The 19024-nt window shown below is 31.4% G+C and overlaps 3 protein-coding genes across 3 annotated transcripts; 2 read left to right on the top strand and 1 right to left on the bottom strand.

Moving 5' to 3' along the window:
- Positions 1-9708: 9708 nt before the first annotated feature.
- LOC114175704 (RING/U-box superfamily protein) lies at positions 9709-11877 on the bottom strand. The gene has a single exon (XM_028060490.2). The coding sequence runs from the start codon at positions 11510-11512 to the stop codon at positions 9992-9994; it is 1521 nt and encodes a 506-aa protein (XP_027916291.1). The 5' UTR covers positions 11513-11877; the 3' UTR covers positions 9709-9991.
- Positions 11878-14741: 2864 nt separating this feature from the next.
- On the top strand, positions 14742-16732 carry LOC114175543 (uncharacterized). The gene is made up of 3 exons (XM_028060297.2): positions 14742-15210; positions 15306-16375; positions 16592-16732. Exons 1-3 carry the CDS (start codon positions 14742-14744, stop codon positions 16730-16732), a joined length of 1680 nt encoding a protein of 559 aa, XP_027916098.2.
- Positions 16733-16743: 11 nt separating this feature from the next.
- Positions 16744-17709, top strand: LOC146888003 (uncharacterized). Its single transcript, XM_085670484.1, has 3 exons — positions 16744-17143; positions 17266-17582; positions 17665-17709. Exons 1-3 carry the CDS (start codon positions 16744-16746, stop codon positions 17707-17709), a joined length of 762 nt encoding a protein of 253 aa, XP_085526610.1.
- The last annotated feature ends 1315 nt before the right edge of the window (positions 17710-19024 follow it).

Genomic DNA, 19024 nt, shown 5'->3' with positions numbered 1-19024 from the left:
AAAAGTAATTTCGAAATAAAACAAAAAATTTGGTACACTGGAAAATAACAAAGTTAAAGCCTGAATGTATGTCCGTACAGGGGAAGGAGTCCAAGTTTGGACCATGTTTCATTACATAAAGAAGACAAACAGAAAAAAGTATAAAATAGATAACCAACGTAGCTTTCACCCAAAATAAAGTGAAAATACTTTGTAAGTTGTTTTACTTTATACAGCGACATATTTTTTGGTTTTATACTTTTTTATGTCCCCTGAATAATTAGATTTGAAGTTCATATTCTCACTTGAATGAGGAATAATGGTTGTTAAATTATCAAAGTTTTTGAAGAACAAATACAACTAATTATTCACGATGGACAAAAATTCTGTTTTGTCTGATTCGATCCAATTTTGATCTAATTTGAAATATTAAAAGTCATTTTTTTATATTTAGATTTTAATTTTGATTCATATTTCATAATTTTTTAAATTAATATTTTTTATGAATTTTAAAATTTGGATAATCTAAATTTTATATCTGGGTCCTACTATATCATAACAATATGAACCACGTCATCTAACAACCAAAATTTGAAAACCTTTTTTCGAAAACTTTTTTCCTATCCCAAAATTTCAAACTACCAAGCTCTAATTCCTCTTTTGTCTTCAAGTAAATATAATTCATAACATCAATTTGTAATTGATATATTTATTTATTTATATCTTATTTGATATTATATTAAAAGTGAACTTTAAAAACTTAATATGTTGTGAAATTATCTTATTGTAAGTCGATGTAAAATTTTTAACATGATACTACGATAATAGATATGATGGAATTCTCCCGAGATTAATATTGAGATCGAGGCACTGCACTTGTTAGAAAAAGAAAAATTGTTTTTAAGGTATACTATTGTAAGGGTTACATACTTTAAACTAATATACCTGACCTCAATTTTGAAGAACAAATACAACTAATATGGTAAAATTTAATTTATAATATTACTTGGCATGTGAAATTAAATATTAATTTTAAAATAAGCTAAGTATCATTATGTACGTTTACATAACAGATAAGTTGACAATATAAAATATATAAATTATTTGTTATCATATAAAAATTTTATTAAAATAAAAAAAATAATATAAAACATGAGAAGACCGCACTAAATTGATAATAAAAAAGTGCAATATAAAAAGAAACATACCTCATAAAACATAGGCATATGATACCCATTGTGAAAAAAATTTCAAACTATTAATCATAAGCATGACATGATACCAATGATATTGATCTTTATTATCCTCACCAAAATTCCCAAACTATCGGCATAATGATTTTTTTAACGTAAAACTTTAAATTGAATTTTGTTGGAAATATTTTATTATAATTTAAAAAATAAATAATTAAAATAAAAATTCTACTGTTACTCATGTTTTTATAGATTTTTAATTTATGGGTTAATGTATTTTATGGTTAACGGTTATATTCTTATTACATTTTACTTCTTTCTATCACTTTTCTACCTATAAATACCACCTAGGTGCATGGGGAAAAACACAACAACAAAGACAACAAACACTAAAGTCTTTCTTAAAAGTGTTTTTCTTTTCTTCTCTATATTATCTTTAAGACAGTGGTGTTAATAAGGTTCGGAGATCCTTCGCTGCATTCGATTGATCTGACGGGTTGTTGTATCTTGGGAGAGAAACGCATATGATAAGAAACACATATGATTGTGTATTGATATATTTGTTTAGCCCTGTACAGCAAGGGCGTTTTCTCTCTAAAGATAGCGCTATGCGTGCCTTAACCCAGGATATTTCTAGTTCTTACCTTTTTATCTTTTATTTATTATTGTTATTATAATTGTTGATATCGGATTAAAATTCATTGTTTTATATATTGTCTTAGTATTATTATTGATTTAATAATTATTATTATATTATTTCATATTTATATTATTATTAGTATTATTTGAGTAATCTCATTTTCTAACATTCTTAGAGAGAAAAGTTATCTTGTTATTTCTATTTTTGATTACTCATCTGCATTCATTTCTAAAATTAAAAATAATATAGAGTTGAAGACGGAAAAACACAATTTATGAACTAATGTGTTTGATATAGTTATAATTAGATCAGTTTCAACTAAGCCTAAAAATTTATGTGTATATTGTTTCTATTTCTATTGATAACAATAAATGAAATTATGGATAAATGGAATTCCTACTCATTGAATAATTTTTTTGTGATATCTATAGCTAATTTTTTTGGTTGTTATATTAATTTATGCTTTAATTTTGTGTATTGTTACCATTGATAAAGGTGTTCTATATCATGAATATATTTTAATTGTTTTGTATGAAAATAATTATAAAATAATTTGTCATACTAAAACTACTATTGTGTTATGGAAAACAATTAAACTAAACTTTGCATTTGCAAAGGAAAATAAAATTAGCTTGATATTTATATGAAAAAATAAATGACTGATAATAAATATAATCTTTATCAAATTTATGAATTCAAAATTATTGAGAAGATTGATTAGAGACCATTCAAATTATGAAATTTTGAGGTACAAAATTAATTAAATAGAGAAATGACAATACATGTATATATAAATGAGTGTTTTGTGTGAAACTCATGGTATTATTCATTATGTAACATCTTCATATAGTGTATGGTGTTAATATAATGGTGCAGTGAAAGAAAGAAAAAAATGTTTTGATATGGTAAATTTTATTCTACAAGTTCTAGCTTGTCTAACATTATATTAGTGAAATTTTATATCTTGCTTACAATTTTTTGAACACAAAAGATTGTGATAAACTTGTTATGAGTTATGAAAGAAAACAGAACCACATTTAAAATATTTCAAAGTGTGGGGGTGTCTTGTAAATGTTAATATACCTCTTGATAATAATAAAAAATCTTGGTTATATATTATAAAGTGAATGAATATATACGTCATTGTTTTGCAATCTAGTGTAATATTATTTGTGTTTCTTCTAGTCATGGCAATATGTTCAATTTCTTGAGATGATTGAAGGATAATGTAAATTGGATATTGATTTTGGTGACAAAATTAACTGTTGGTTATGGTTATGTTTTAATCTTGGATGAAATGTCCTATCATGGAAATATGTTAAAAAGTTGTTGTCATGATTTACCATGCAAGCATAAATTATTCCTTTTTCTAATGCATCCTGACAATTAAATTGTTATGTTTAAAGTTTTTAGTAAAAATGTTAATGAAATTGACATATGAGAATGAGAGACAAATATATTAGAAACTAAATTACTCATGGTACTATCTCTCTTGACTTTGTCAGGTCGGAAAGAAATATTGCATATCTGCTTATCAAAGAGTTGATGCATCAACAACAAATATTTGAGTCGTTGAGGGGAATGAGACTATGGCCCATAAATTAGTTGCAACAATGGACACCCATCTCCACATGAATGATGATCCCATGGAATGGAGTTCAATGGGTAACAACGAAGTTGTTGTTGACTAAAGTACACCAAATAATTTGATTAAATTTTATGTCTCATTCCTATGGCGAGGTGTACTATAAATTGTGACAATAATAAGGTTGAGGTATGTGCATTATTATGCTTATTGTATAAAATACCTCTTAATAAACCTAATAATTGAGGTATGTGCATTATTTTATAAAATACATCTTAATAAACCCAATGACAATTATTGTAGGGGTGTGTGTCACAAACCACCCTTTGAGGGTTTACCTAGTGAGTGTGATGGTGGGGCCGCTATTGTGAGACATGGGCAAGTCTCTAAGTGACACTCATGAAACAAGATACATACACAAGGCCGTAACGTGCACCCACTGATTAGAACCTATAATGAACACCGATATTGTATGTGTTATTTACTAAAACCCGGTTACAAGGGATGTAGTTCAAGACAATCAAGTCTCTGCATTTTCTCGGGTGAAAGTTTATAAGCACTAGGTGTAAGGGTCAGACCCGGAAGGTTCCTTACACTGAACTACAATATTTTGTTTAAAAAGATAATATACTTTTTGTTTTTTTTTTTTTAAATTATGTGGGGATTGTTGGAAATATTTTATTATAATTTAAAAAATAAATAATTAAAATAAAAATTCTACTGTTACTCATGTTTTTATAGACCTTTAATTTATGGGTTAATGTATTTTATGGCTAACGGCTATATTCTTATTACACTTTACTTCTTTGTCTCCCTTTTCTACCTATAAATACCACCTAGGTGCATGGGGAAAGACACAACAACAAAGACAACAAACACTAGAGTCTTTCTTAAAAGTGTTTTTCTTTTCTTCTCTATATTATCTTTAAGACAGTGGTGTTCATAAGGTTCGGAGATTCTTTGCTGCACTCGATCTGACGGGTTGTTGTATCTTGTGAAAGAAATGCATATGATAAGAAAAACATATGATTGTGTATTGATATATTTGTTTAGCCCTGTGCAGTAGGGACGTTTTCTCTCTAAAGATAGCGCTATGTGTGCCTCAACCCAGGATTTTTCTAGTTCTTACCTTTTATCTTTTATTTATTATTGTTATTATAATTGTTGATCTCTGATTAAAATTCATTGTTTTATATATTGTCTTAGTATTATTATTGATTTAATAATAATTATTATATTATTTCATATTTATATTATTATTATTATTTGAGTAATCTTTTTTTCTAACAAATTTTTCTATAAATATATAAACTTTTAAGCGATTTGCACTTAAGAGTCTAAAACAATATTCCTTAAATAGAAAAAATTTGACAAACTAAAAAGTAGTCACATTTTATCCAAAACATCCTAAAGTCCACACTTCAAATATGTTCGAATACATAAATAGTTTTGATAAATTTCGCATAATAAAATTTTGTATACCTAAAAATTTATAAAAACTTATAATATATTCGCCTACTACTTCTTAAAACTCTTAGAATAATTTTACTAATAAATGTCTAGGAAGCATATTTACTTCTATTTTCATTTATAACAAAATTTGGTTTCATATAAAGTACAATTATCTCAACTAATATATAAGCAAACATACAAGGATGAACTAAGTAAACAAAATATAAAATCATCATCATGCATATATAGTTGTACTTATCATTATTAAATACATCATCATTAATCATATAAATTATTATCATGCATATGAATGTTAATGAACTTATATTTGGTGACATATTATGTGATGACTAAATATGAAACATCCAAAGACTCTAGATCTTAATAACCATGTCATGTAGTAACATACCTTAACGTACATGTATATTATCTTATACCACACTTAAGAGTTCAAAATCATGATAAGTCATATCCTTGAAGTGTCCTATATATCAAATGTATGAGTGATATGTTTTTCAAGAAAAAAAAAAAAGAAGAAATTGTTTTGACCTTTCTCTCACTCAATTTATAAGTCAATACTTAAGTTACAGATCTTGTGTTTAAATAACACAAGGTGTTTAATAATATTATTGTGCATTATTTAATTTTTGCCTAGTAGGTAACACATGTTACATAACCTATAAGCATACAAAACAACTCAAACTCAACTTTTTCAAAGAAAAACACAATAATACCACTAATCAATACTCATCGGATTGAACATAAATGATTCTAAAGTATATATTACCATAAAATCCTTTATAACATCAACACTCAACATTTGATTAAGACATATTAAATTCATAGAAACATCAGTATGCAACTGATGTGCAATTAAATCTTCTTATTTGAATTGAAACATATTTGTTTATCCTTTAATCTTGTAAGCATCACTTGATTGAAATTTTTAATATACAAGTTTTTTTATAAAAAAAAAAAGAAAAAAGAAGAAGGCAATTTAAGAGTAACCAATGTGGAGAGAATATCCCCATAACCAAAAGTTTACCTAAAAGGTTACATTGTGTTTTTATGATTCTCTAAAAAGTTTTTTTTTTATTATTTAATTTTGGTCTTTATCAATGCAATAAATAACTTCTCATCTAATAACTTTAACTACTACCATAACTTGAGAGAACTAACATACAAAGCTTTATGACTTTTAATTGATGAAACATTTTATAAAAGTTACTAACAATTTTGTCAAACATGTTAAAATAATTAGCCAAAATTTTAAAAGTATTTTTCATTAATTTTCCTATAAACATATCATCCAATATAGTTAACACATCAAAATATAGAAAATAGTCTTACAAAAATCTATTATATAAAAAATACACGTTGAACATTTTGTTTATAGAGTGAATAATATACTGTCTAATTAAGAAACACATGTTTGGTCACTTCTATATAGAACCATATGTTGATATCTAACTTGAAAACTCTTATTCCAAAGCAATTTTTTAAAACTTTAAATTGATATATCTTTCTATCACTATATATCTACATATGTGAATGAATGTGCACATGCCAATTAATATTATATATCTACATATGTCATTATAATATTTCCAAATTAATGTTTTTTTAAGATAAACTTAATATGTTCAGAACTGTCAGGTAACATTTTTTGAAAATATAAGCATACATTAATGAAAAAAAAAAGAAAAAAAATCTAATTACAAAGACAAATATTTATTTAAACCAAAAGTTCATATAAAATTTGAAATATTAATAAACCAGTTAACTATTTATTTAGTTATTATTATTACAGAAACTTTTATTGGTTTATGTACTTATGAAAACACCTATTTTTACTACTTACAAATACTTTTTAATATATAATCTTAATTTTTTTAACTCTTACCACAAAAAGAAAGAAATAACATTAAAAAAAAAAGGAAAATATATTTTAGTATATAAACAAGGGTTAAATATGTTTTTGGTCCTTTAACTTTCAGTGAATTTTGGAATTAGTCCATTTTGAAACTTTAAACAAATTTAGTCCTTCATCTTTTGAAATATGTGAATTTAGTCCTTTTAATCAAATTTTGTTAAGTTTATTTGGCATTTCAAGCGCGTTTCACAATAATATTTGACTTAACATTAAAGCAAAAATGTGTCAAATAGTATAAACAACTCCTGAAATGCGTACGAAACATCAAATAAAATTAACAAAATTTGATTAAAATGATTAAATCTATGTATTTCGAAAGATGAAGGACTAAATTGGTCCAAAGTTTCAAAATGGACTAATTCCAAAATTTACTGAAAGTTAAAGGATCAAAAACATATTTAACCCTATAAACAAATATAGGAGTAATTAAACTTTACAAATCATTATGGCTGATTATTAAAATTTTAAAACTTAACACAAGTTTAGTTGAGATACTCGTTGACCAACAACATTTTAAATACTTGGGCAGTTCTATCCATCCTACTCACTCTTACATTGGAATACTAGAAACCACATAGTATAGCCAAATTCTTTAACATTCAAAATTATTAATTTGGACTGATCTGATAGTAGTAGATTAAAATAAATACATTCTATTTTATTTCAAGATCTGAACATTATAAGAGCATATTAAAAAAATGAAAATACAATAAAATGTAATGATATAAAAATAATAGATTCAAATCTTAATTAATAACCGTGTTGAACATCAATTATTATATACTAATGTTACATTAAATTTGAAGGAGGTAAAAGGACCTATTTGTTTATAAGTTTTTCAGAACAATTTTGTACAACATTTTGTTTTCAAATTGTAAAACAATGTTTTTCACCTTTAAATTTGTTATAAGACCATACTTTTTTAAATATAATGTATGTTTTTAAATCACATAATTATTATTATTTTTTTCAAATAAAGAGTTTTTTTTTTTCTTAAAAAAATTAATAAAAGAATCTCTGAGCATGTGACGCGGATCTCAATTAATCAAAATAATTGTGTTATAGGGTTTAAATATTGTGCTAGATCACAACAATTCACAGTTGGGAAAACAACCAATTATGTTTTGAGTTTATATAACTGAAGCATCAAATAAACAAGAAAGGACAAAAACATGATTATGGGTACGACACCACCATTTGTGACTCATCAAGTGCTGGTCCAATCCAACTTATTGCCACCATATGCTTATGTTTCTGATCTCTGTTAGGTAATATCTCCATCCTTTCAATGTTTGTGGTTGCGGATGATGTTTTTTCTCTTTAGTGTAATAACCCTTTATCTACCAAAATCAAAGTTAAACTCAATCATGCACCATTACAGTGCAAAGATAAGTATCATTGCTCCTTTCATTAACCTAAACATGCATCACAATTAATGAAAGGGAGAGTCAAGTTATAAATATTTAAGAGTGTCAAACTCTAGGTCTAAACTTGTCATTTTTTGTGGATTTAAACATAAATTTATTCTGATAATTTACTTTGATTAGGATATCTGTATTTTAAAAGTTCATCTTATAATTTCAATATATATATATATATATATATATATATATTTTTTTTTTTTTTTTCTTTAAAATAGTTTTCACCCTATAACAAGAAGCCAAAAGAGTATGATGTACAAAGTATAACTATTTGATGAATGTTTCCACAAGGACTAAAACTTAAATAAAATAGAATCATAAATTAAATTATATCAAAATTATGCATTTAATATTTTAGTCTTTTCATTACATCTTTACCTTTTATGTTTTGTACTTAAGTGCTTTAATTACTCTTGAAACCAAATTCAAAACAGCTAACATTAGAGATGTTTGTGAAACTTAAATTTTAAAATTAAGATTCATTCAAGTCTAGAATCTCTGTGAGTGAGTTTTAATCCAAAATACAGTAAAACCACCTTTGCTATATTCAGAACTCCATTTCCTGCTGCATAGGAAATTTTTCTTCCTCTGAGACAACATGGTACATAAATCATAGTATTATGTGAGAAGAAGTAGTGTATGAATTTGGAGTTTGTGTAGTCTTTGTTTTGTTACCTATGATCTGAGGAATTTGAAGTTTGAATTAAAGAGGATGGTACGCGAGGAGAAAGGTTAGGTGTAAAAATTACAGCAGATAGCGGCATCCAACCGTTCTCGTGACCTTATTAACACCACCATCAATGAATTGCAATTAGACCAGTCACTCACTCTTTTTCCATTCAATACTCACTCCTTCTATTTATTGCAAACCCATTCATGCATCCACGAGTCTCTTGCCTCCCAATTTTTCCCATCTTTTCCAAATCAACACCACCAACAAAGGAAGAACCATTCCCATTTGAATTTGAATTTTCATTTCACCCATTATGAAGGTCCCAGATATGCATTCAATACAGGACCTAAACAACTGTTCTCTGCTTTTCCATAAAGATACATTCATGGCTTTATTAAAAGTTCACATTATTTCCCCCACGTCATCTTCTTCCCAACACTCTCCTCGGGGATAAGTCACACACACTTCCCTGCTTCCTAACAATTAATTGCTAACATTTTCTTGACCCAACATGTGAAAACATAGAGTGGATTTTCAGTGAGTAATTTTGGAATCAACTCAGAACGAAGGGTCAAATATTTTCAAAGAAATTATATAAATTATTTACAGTTGGCATGTGTACAAAAATCCAGTTCTGGGGGGCTTTTATGTTTGACCTTCCAATTGCTCATGTCATGTATCACTAAAAATGGTTAGTCTCCTTACATTAGAATTCAACAACAAAAAGCGGTTCTGGTCCGAAGGATTTATCACATTATTGCAAGAACATAACAGGTGGTAGTATGAATAAGAGGATAGGAGAAAATTTACAAAATATTACAAGACTGCAGTATCAAGTGAAAGCTGAAATGTAAGATATTTGACTGAGAAATCACCCAGGGAGAAAGCCAAAGAATCTGAATCTTTCTTCTACATTGTTGGACTAATAATCAATGGAACAGCAACAAACTCAAAGCAGAAATACTGTATTGGGATATCCAAACTCATTTCACTTTTTCCATTTTTCTTGCACCTTTCTACCACTAACATTCTATTTTAAACAAATTTAGATTCCAGAACTATAAGATGAAAGCAAAAAAATGGTTCTAAAATAAGGAGATAAACGATGACAGACACTAGAGATTGGAAGCGGAGTGAACGACCTTGTTCTGTCTTCCTCCGGTGAGCCAAAGCAAAGTCCTTCTAGCAAAAGATGGTGCCCTAGCTTGAGAAGAATCCATACTATAACAACTCTGGTTTTCCTCATCGAAATCGAATTCGCTTCCTCCTCCATTCTCCCACTTCCCAATATCCATCTCAGAAATGGTACTCCTTGTATCAAACTTGGAATTCTTTCCTTTCAAATCATCATCAGCACTACCCGAAGAAGCAACAGCACTAGACTTCGCCGGGAAGCGAAATGAAACAGCCCTTCTAGACGAATCCGCCACAGCATTTGGTTTATCCTTCTTCCCCCTGAGCCAAATCTTTGATATGGAAAAACTTTCCTTTCTGCCTCTTCCAATTGCAGCACTATTCCCATTATATGTTGTCCTTTCGGTTGCAGCCCCACTGCTAGCAACATCGTCCTCAACTATAGTTGCATCAAAGACTGCAAACTTGAAATCCCTTCTGGATTCACAGTCACATTCTGACATTGCAGGCCTGTGTCCTGGAGTCAAAGGCAAACCAGACTTCTTCTTACTCGATTGCTTCTTGATTGGGGTTCGTATGGGCACTTGGAGCGAGGAACTTTCGTCCATAACATAAGCAAATGACCCCATAGAAAAACACCTTCTAGAATCCACATTGTTGGTAGTACTACTCCCTTCCCCACCATCACCTCCACCATCCACACTTTTAAACTTTCCCAGCTTAACAGTAACCACTTTTTCCACACCATTTGGCACTGTTGGACCAGGAGCTTCACTTAATAACTCACCTGATTTCAAATCCACGCGGGTTGATCCAAATTCACTATCTCCATGGCATCCAAGACGAGAATTTGAAGTCATAACCGAACTAGACCTTCCGACACCGGCCTCTCTTTCGGGAACAATCTCCCTGGAACTCTCACTCCCAGATTCAAGGACAAGAACATAGGGAGAACAGGAGTTGCCTACAGAGAATTCAGGGAGTAAGCTGGCTCTACAAAGAGGACAAGTAGAGTGAGACAAGAGCCAGGTGTCAATACACTCCATGTGAAAAGCGTGGCTACATTTTGGAAGCAACCTGAGCTTGTCCTCAGGCTCAAACTCACACAAACAAACGGCACAGTCAAAGGGGTTCTTGAGTCCTATGATGGCCTTGTAGAGGAAGACAGGGAGGGTGTCAATGAATGACTGGTCGACCCCAGCATCATGCAGGTGGAAGAGTTGCTGCAATTGGCCTTGAAGGGCAGTGGCATTGTCTAAATCATCGGGCTCTCTGGTTTGGGGTCTCCACAGAAATCTAACCAGCAGGTGTAGCAGACCAGAAATGAAGAAAACAATAGCCAGAATTATAATGATCAAAAGGATGCTCGGACTAACCTTCAAGGCCCTATCGTTCAAACTGAAACTATCAGATCGAGCAGTGGGAGGAAAAGGTGGGTTTGGCTGTGAGAGAAAATATGGTGGCTGTTCTGGTTGAGACACAAAGGCGTCACCCCTACCCATTTTGTGGAGTCAGAGAAAACTCAAAAAAGGTTGCAACTTTTTTCAAGTGCAAATAGGATCGCACAGTTTTATGACACCATTTGGTGCCATGGATAAAGAGGATGTGTGGAGTACTGTTTTTCCGGTTGGATGAAAAAGAAAAGAAGTAGCAGGGAAAGACACCTTATAAGAACAGTGCTTTTGCTGGAGACAAATGTTTTGCTTACTTTTGTTTTGCTTTAGATTTGAGTTTGGAAGTCAAAAAAAAAGAGGTGGGAGCAGCAGTTCCACCCTTGAGCCGGGATTTTAAAGGGGTTCTCAACAAAGAATATCATAATGATTTGCAAGCCTTGATGAACAATTTTTGAATGATAATGACACACAAATCTGTCACCGTGTGAAATTTAATGAGATTAGGTTGGACCATTGAACAAAACTCACTTTCCTGCATAACTAGCGCTTCCTTCCTGTTCTAAGATTTTTAAATCAATGGATTCTCAAACTACTTGTAAAACAACAATTAATAAATTTTTACTATCATAACTAAAACTATTAAATGTATTGAATATTAATATTTAAAGAGTTAAAACATGATTATACATTTTAATTAATCATTTAACAGAGATGTTAACAAATAAATATGATTAATATATTTTTTTTTTCAAACAAAGTAAAACGCATCTTCTGCTAATAAAAAAAACACCAAGAAACACATCTATAGAACTTTAACCTGTGAACCGAAAATCTGCAATAGTAAACGCTACCTGCTAGTTGACTTATACGAGGAGCCTTACCCTGCATCAACCCCAATGCCCAATTAATGCCCCCAAATTAAGATACTACTACTAATTAAATTAATGGATGTCAGAAGAAAATAATACTTCTATTTATTTGCTTTGTTTTGGAAATGTGAACCGACTAATAATTTTTTTCTTATTTCTGATGTTTGTTACGACTGTTTCACATTCTTTTGGGTTCTTCTATTCCTTTTCCATTCTGAAATCCAAGGGGAAGTCAAAACAAAAGAAGATGAAGTAACGAAGCCTATTGAGTAGAGAGAGAAAGAGGCATGAGACATGTGGAAAGAAAGGTAGGAGACATAAGATATGGTAAAGTAAATAAAACAAATGAATAGATAATGGGAGAGCTTTCTGGAATCCATAATCTGGGAAAGTGTCCTCTTTATATTTTATGGTTTCAATTTGTCTTTATGGAGATTTCATTTCATACCCAGTTTCCCTGCTGCATAAAGCGGAACCACTGCTTCAACCAAATACTTCTGTTCCTAAAGCTTGTTCCTTTTTCACATTTATATTTTTCTTTTGAGAACACAGTATAAACCATTCAACCCCATATGAAAAAAATGAACACACTGCGTTTGGAGAACAGAAATGGGAGACACCACATGTAGTTTCCTTTCATATGTTTTTTTTCTTCCCTTTCTAATCTTAGTACTCTTTTTTGACGCTAGTTACAATTTTATAAAATCGCCACCTGCATTGGTCAAAGTTTACAGTAAAACTAATAAATAACCTATTAATACAGGAAGACAAGCGATAGATGAAACCATTAATGACATTTTATTCACAAATAATTGATTTTTTTTTTATCAACTATTAACTTCTAGACGAAAACAATGGAACACTTCAATTCAATTCTCTTCTCTTTTCTCTTCCATCTCGTTTGCTATAAATGTATCATTTCAAGATTAAATTTTGTTTGATAAGTTATTTTATTTAAGTTATACTTTTTCTTTATCAAATATGATTTTTTAATTCAGTTTTATTTTTAATGAACTCGTTCTTAAAGTATGTTTTTTAAGTTAAGTTTCATTTTCAATAGCTTATATCGAGTTTCAGTACAGACAAAAAAAACTTTAAATGAGATTTAAGGAATATTTATGCCTCTGTATTATAATGTTTTGTAACTATCTATTCAAGGACGTGCTTGAATTTATAAAATTATAATAATAATAATTTATTTATTTTATCATAAACCAATTAATAAAATTCTCAATTCATTTACAGCCTTTTAATGTTCAATCATTTGTTCAAATACTGTTTATAACAAAATATTTCTCCATTATAATAAACATTTTATTCTCTTTATTATTACCAGAAACTATATTATATATAAAATCATAAATATATCTCACTATGTCTTTTTATATTTTTTAGTGTACAAGGTAAACAATTTACTAAGTACTTCTGTCAAACTGCAGCGAATATCAATTTATGGCTAAATTTATATCTGTATTTTAAAAAATATACTTTAATAAAGTTTTTTTTAATAAAATTTGACAAATTATTAATTTGAATAAAAAAGTATAACTTTATTATTTCATTTTAGTTAAAAAATAAAAGATTTATTTATTTTAATTTTATTCCTGAAAACTTTATTAAATTTGTCAAAACCTAATTTTCCTTGTACTTTTTAATTACTTTATTATTAATTTTTGTACTGTACTAAAAAACTAAACAAAATGTATTTAAGAACAAGTTAATATAATTATTTTTTCATATATAAACGAAATTCATAAGTATTAATTTTTTGAGGGTTAATTATGTTTTACGTCCCTCAAGTATTATGCGATTTTGTTTTTAGTCCCCAAACTAACGTTTGCTCCAATTTGGTTCCTCATGTTTTGAAACGATTGAAAATAGTCCTCCTTTTTGGACGTCATTAGTTTTGTTTGACACCTGGCAAACGGACTGCCATGTATTGATCCCGTTTTAAGCTGTGTAAGTGGACTTTGGTTATGCACGTGCTAATTAAAGAGAAGCTTTAATTAAGCTTTAATTAGGTAAAACGAAAATGTTATTTCTTCAGTGGAAGAGTTATTTTGTCTGAATTAAGTAGGCTGTGTTATTTAATTAAGTTGTCCGAATTAAAAGAGAAGGTCGCTGTTCAAATTAAAAAGAGAAGAAAGGTCATATCTTGAGTGGGAAAGTTATTTTGTCTGAACGAAAGCGTTGCACAGACCAATCCAGGGCTTGAGGGAAGGGATTAAACCAATACACAGCAATCGGGAGGTTGAGGATAGGGATTAAAGCATCGAAGAGTAGAATCGGGAGTAGAATCGGGAGGTTGATGTAAGGGATTCAAGTATTGAAGAATAGAATCGCGACCTAAGGTAAGTTCGTTCCTTCGTGTTTTTTTTGGATACTTGGTCTGGTTTGGTTGCTTTTGTTGGTTCGTGTATGGTTGTATTTGTTTAGTTTGTGTATTGATTGGAAATGTAGGGCTGGAAATGGGGTTTGCAGTTGCTTTTCATCATATGGGTCAGTTCGAAAGGAATAAGGGATTAAAATACGTTGGGGGTGAGATTCATGTAGTTAAAGGGATCGACCCCGATTTTTGGTCTTATTTTGAAGCATTGGGCATCATCGTCAAAGAGTTTAAATACGAGGGTGACGTTAAACTGTGGTGGAAGGGTTTAAAAGAGAAGCTATTAAACAATCTACGAATGATGAATGATGATAAGGAAGCAATGGCATTGGCTAACTTTGCAGAGGAGACTAAGGAAGAGGTTGATATATACGTTCAACATGTACCTAGTCAGCCTGAAGTCGTTCACTTTATTTGTGATGGTGTAGCAGAGGAGGTAGTGGCTGAAGAGAATGTTGTACACCAAGAGGAAGTACTGGTTGAAGAGAGTGTGGTAGGAGAAGAGGAAGAAGTGGCTGCAGCTAATGTGGTAATTGAAGAGGAGGGAGTGGGTGTAGATAATGTGGTTGTAGAAGAGGAACAAGTGGTTGCAGATAATGTGGTAGTTCAAGAGGAAGGAGTGGCTGTAGATAATGTGGCTCAACAGAATGTGGTAGCAGAAGAGGAAGTAGTGATGTAAATTATGAAGATGAAGAAGGTTTAGGTGGAGACAAATTAGATGACAGTGAAGAAGAGAGGGTGGCAGACGATGATGATGGGTTTGGGATGGATATTGATCCACCTGTGAGGAAGTTTGGGCCTATTTTGGATAGGTGGAAAGCATTCAAACGGAATTTAAGCAGAGTCAAAAGGAAAAGAGATATTGGTGAAGGGGAATTTGTGACAAATGAAGAAGTTGGAGTGCATGACATTAATGAGGACTACGATACAAATGAATTAGATTTTGATGTTGACAGTGATGAGGGTGTTGACACAGTTGGTCCCAAATTTTGTAAGATTAGACCTGAAGATATGAATAAAGACTTCAAATTTAAATTGGGAATGGAGTTTGGATCTTTGAAGGACTTTAAACAAGCTTTAATGGAGCATAGTGTTCTTAATGGAAAAGAAGTAAAGTTTGTTAAAAATGATCAGAAGCGAGTGAGGGCAATTTGCAAGAAGAAATGTGGTTTTCTAATCATGGCTAGCAGGGTTGGAGGGAGGGAAACCTACAGAGTCAAGACACTTATTGGGCGTCATAAATGTGGAAGGGTATTTGGAAACAAAAATGCAAATAAGGACTGGATTGCTCAGGTCCTTATAGACAGATTTATGAATGTTGGTATTATGATTATGGCTCAAATAATTGACGAGGTGAAGAAGACATATAATGTAGGTATAACACCATGGAGGGCTGGGAAAGTAAAACAGATTGCCATGGACTGTTTGGTTGGGGATGGTCAACGACAATATGGTCGTTTATATGACTATGTGGCTGAATTATTGAGAGTCAAAGCTAGAACTTTCAAGATTAAGATAAATCAACCCCAACCAACTATGCCACCTAGGTTTGGCTGTTTTTACATGTGTTTAGATGGATGTAAGCAATGGTTTTTGGCTAGATGCAGACCCTTTATAGGTGTGGATGGTTGCCACTTGAAGACAGCATATGGTGGTCAATTGTTGGTTGCAGTGGGTAGGGACCCCAATGATCAATACTATTCGCTGGCTTTTGCAGTAGTAGAAAACTAATGCAAGGAGACCTGGAGGTGGTTTTTGACATTGTTGTTAGAAGATATTGGGGACATTGGAAATCATAGATGGGTATTTATTTCAGATCAACAAAAGGTAACTGCCATTTACTTTTCAATAAACTGGAATGTAACTCTGATTTAAATTAAAGTGGAATGTAAAACTGACATCTAATTCTAACTCTGAATTAAATTTTTGCAGGGCCTAATGACTGTCTTGAATGGAGTGGAGCATTGTTTCTGTTTGCGACACTTATATAGCAATTTCAAGAAGAAATTTGGTGGTGGTGTAGTGATCAGAGACTTGATGATGGGAGCAGCAAAGGCAACGTACTATGCATGATGGGAAAAAAGATGGGTGAGTTGAGAAACATCAACCCTGAAGCTTTTAATTGGTTAGTTGCCATTCCTAGGGAGTCCTGGTGTAAACATGCATTCAGCATGTATCCAAGATGTGATGTCTTGATGAATAATCTGCCAGAGTCATTTAATAGTACTATTTTACTGGCTAGGGATAAACCTATAATTAGTATGATGGAATGGATTAGATCATATATAATGAGTAGGTTTGCAACCCTTAGAGAGAAAGTGAATGCATATTCAGGAACTGTGATGCCTAAACCACAGAAAAGGTTAGACAGGGAAATAGAAAAAAGTGGGAATTGGCTTCCTGTATGGGCAGGGGATTCTAAGTTTGAAGTGACGCAGGGGTTCACTATGGAAAAATTTGTTGTTGATTTAAGTAACCATAGCTGTAGTTGTTATTTTTGGGATTTAGTAGGTATACCTTGTAGGCATGCTGTGGCAGCCATTAATTACAAGGTTGAAAACCCATAGGATTATGTTCATGCTTATTACAAAAGGGATGCCTACCAGCCATTAATTACAAGGTTGAAAACCCAGAGGATTATGTTCATGCTTATTACAAAAGGGATGCCTACCAAGCTTCCTATGGCCCTCAAATTACCCCAATCAATGGACAACAACTTTGGCAAAAAACTAATCAACCTGAACTATTGCCACCCATTTACAAGACTCCACCTAGGAGACCAAAAAAGCTAAGAAGAAGGGAAGCTGATGAACATGTCAGCCATTCCAAACTATCAAAGAAGAATACCATCATCAAATGTAGCAAGTGTAAACAGTTAGGCCATAACATAAGAAGCTGTAGAAGGGGAATCAGAAACAGAAAGGTAAACGCACATTTGTACTATTTACAATTTCTTTCCTTCCTAAATACAACTTCTGAATCTTTAATTCATACCAAATTGGCAGGGACAGATGCATACAACTGGTAGTGCAGCAAGCAACACTGCATGAACATCAAACCTTAGCTCCACTAGTAGAACCAGGTCCACATCACGGGTTGTAGCAGCCACCAACCAAGGAGAAATACCTCGAACCACCATAAGGAGAAGAAGAATGGGAACACGAGTTTTAGGGTCTCAAGCAAGTACTGCAACTTCAGCACAACCCACGTGAATGTGAAAGAATCAAGTTTTTTTGTTGCCTTTTTTGTATGGTGGACCACTTTTCTGGAATACAGTGTATTATGGTAGTGGACCACTGTTTTAGAATATTGGGCATAGTGAAAGTTAACCACTTTTTGGATTGTAGAACTATTGGATTATTGTATTCACAATTAGGGACCACTTGTCTGCTACACTTAATTGACAGCTAGTGTTGGATTACGTTTTATTGTTTATGAATGAAAACAATTTAGCTCACTTTGTTTTATCAATAAATCATTATGTAAATATTTCATTGGCGTGAGTTTTGTTTCAATATGCTGAATCTGGTATTAAGCAAAATTTCCAAAATCTGAGATTAATGATAACAGTAATAATCACAGCTACAAGTTCCATTTTCATTGCAAATACTAAGACATAACAGTAACAAAAAGTTTGAAATTCCATTACAATTCCAATAATATCATTATCACAACTACAAAACACTTCCCACTACAGTAATCTCAAACATTACAATTAACTTTGAACAACAACATGAGCACCATTACAATTGTTGAGACCCACGATATCACAAATAAAAAAAACAGGAATGTCCCAATTTTTTTCTCTTGTTGCAATTTCATCTTCAACTTCTCATTTTTCTTCATCAAATCCAGCATATTTTTCTCCCTTTTCAAAGAAACTTCATCTTCTTCACATTTTTTCCCCATCAACGCTTTTTCCACCATTAGCTTCACTTTCAGTTTCTTTCCCTTGAAAATCAGATTTCTCGTCATCAACCCATTCAAAGTAATTACAATGTGAATTGGTCTGCGAAAGAAAAAGATGAAACCATTACAACAAATACAAAAGCAACATCCAATAAAAGTCACGGAATTTGAAACTTACAGCCCAATTTCGACATCTCCAAAATAATCTCCCTTTGTTTTTCACAGTAGATGCCTTTAGGAGCAACAGTCTTTCCCCACACCCACAGACTTTGGATGACATTTCTGAAGATGACGCACAACTTTGCAACATTTTTGAACCCGTATTTTGCGGTGTACATGGAAACCCTTTGCTACCACTCTTCATCAGTGAACAACGCAATAACTATGCCAAACTTTGCCTGCCCAGTGACGATATGCACCAATTCCTCACTTTCTCGAAGTCCCAATTCTCAAATT

Source organism: Vigna unguiculata, chromosome 3 (assembly GCF_037176805.1).
Source record: "Vigna unguiculata cultivar grain cowpea cultivar isolate G323 ecotype 2 chromosome 3, ASM3717680v1, whole genome shotgun sequence".
Taxonomy (NCBI): Eukaryota; Viridiplantae; Streptophyta; class Magnoliopsida; order Fabales; family Fabaceae; genus Vigna; species Vigna unguiculata.
Note: the sequence above shows the minus strand (reverse complement) of the source record. Positions and strands in the feature narration are given on the sequence as shown.

Excerpts from the sequence above, each read along its gene's own strand:
- LOC114175704 (XM_028060490.2), bottom strand. The coding sequence starts at position 11,512 with ATGGGTAGGGGTGACGCCTTTGTGTCTCAACCAGAACAGCCACCATAT.
- LOC114175543 (XM_028060297.2), top strand. The coding sequence starts at position 14,742 with ATGGGGTTTGCAGTTGCTTTTCATCATATGGGTCAGTTCGAAAGGAAT. Across the intron at positions 15,211-15,305 it reads AATTGAAGAGGAGGGAGTGG|AATGTGGTAGCAGAAGAGGA; the intron begins GTGTAGATAATG and ends GTGGCTCAACAG. Across the intron at positions 16,376-16,591 it reads ACTATTCGCTGGCTTTTGCA|GGCCTAATGACTGTCTTGAA; the intron begins GTAGTAGAAAAC and ends AAATTTTTGCAG.
- LOC146888003 (XM_085670484.1), top strand. The coding sequence starts at position 16,744 with ATGGGTGAGTTGAGAAACATCAACCCTGAAGCTTTTAATTGGTTAGTT. Across the intron at positions 17,144-17,265 it reads TGATTTAAGTAACCATAGCT|CCATTAATTACAAGGTTGAA; the intron begins GTAGTTGTTATT and ends GATGCCTACCAG. Across the intron at positions 17,583-17,664 it reads GGGGAATCAGAAACAGAAAG|GGACAGATGCATACAACTGG; the intron begins GTAAACGCACAT and ends CCAAATTGGCAG.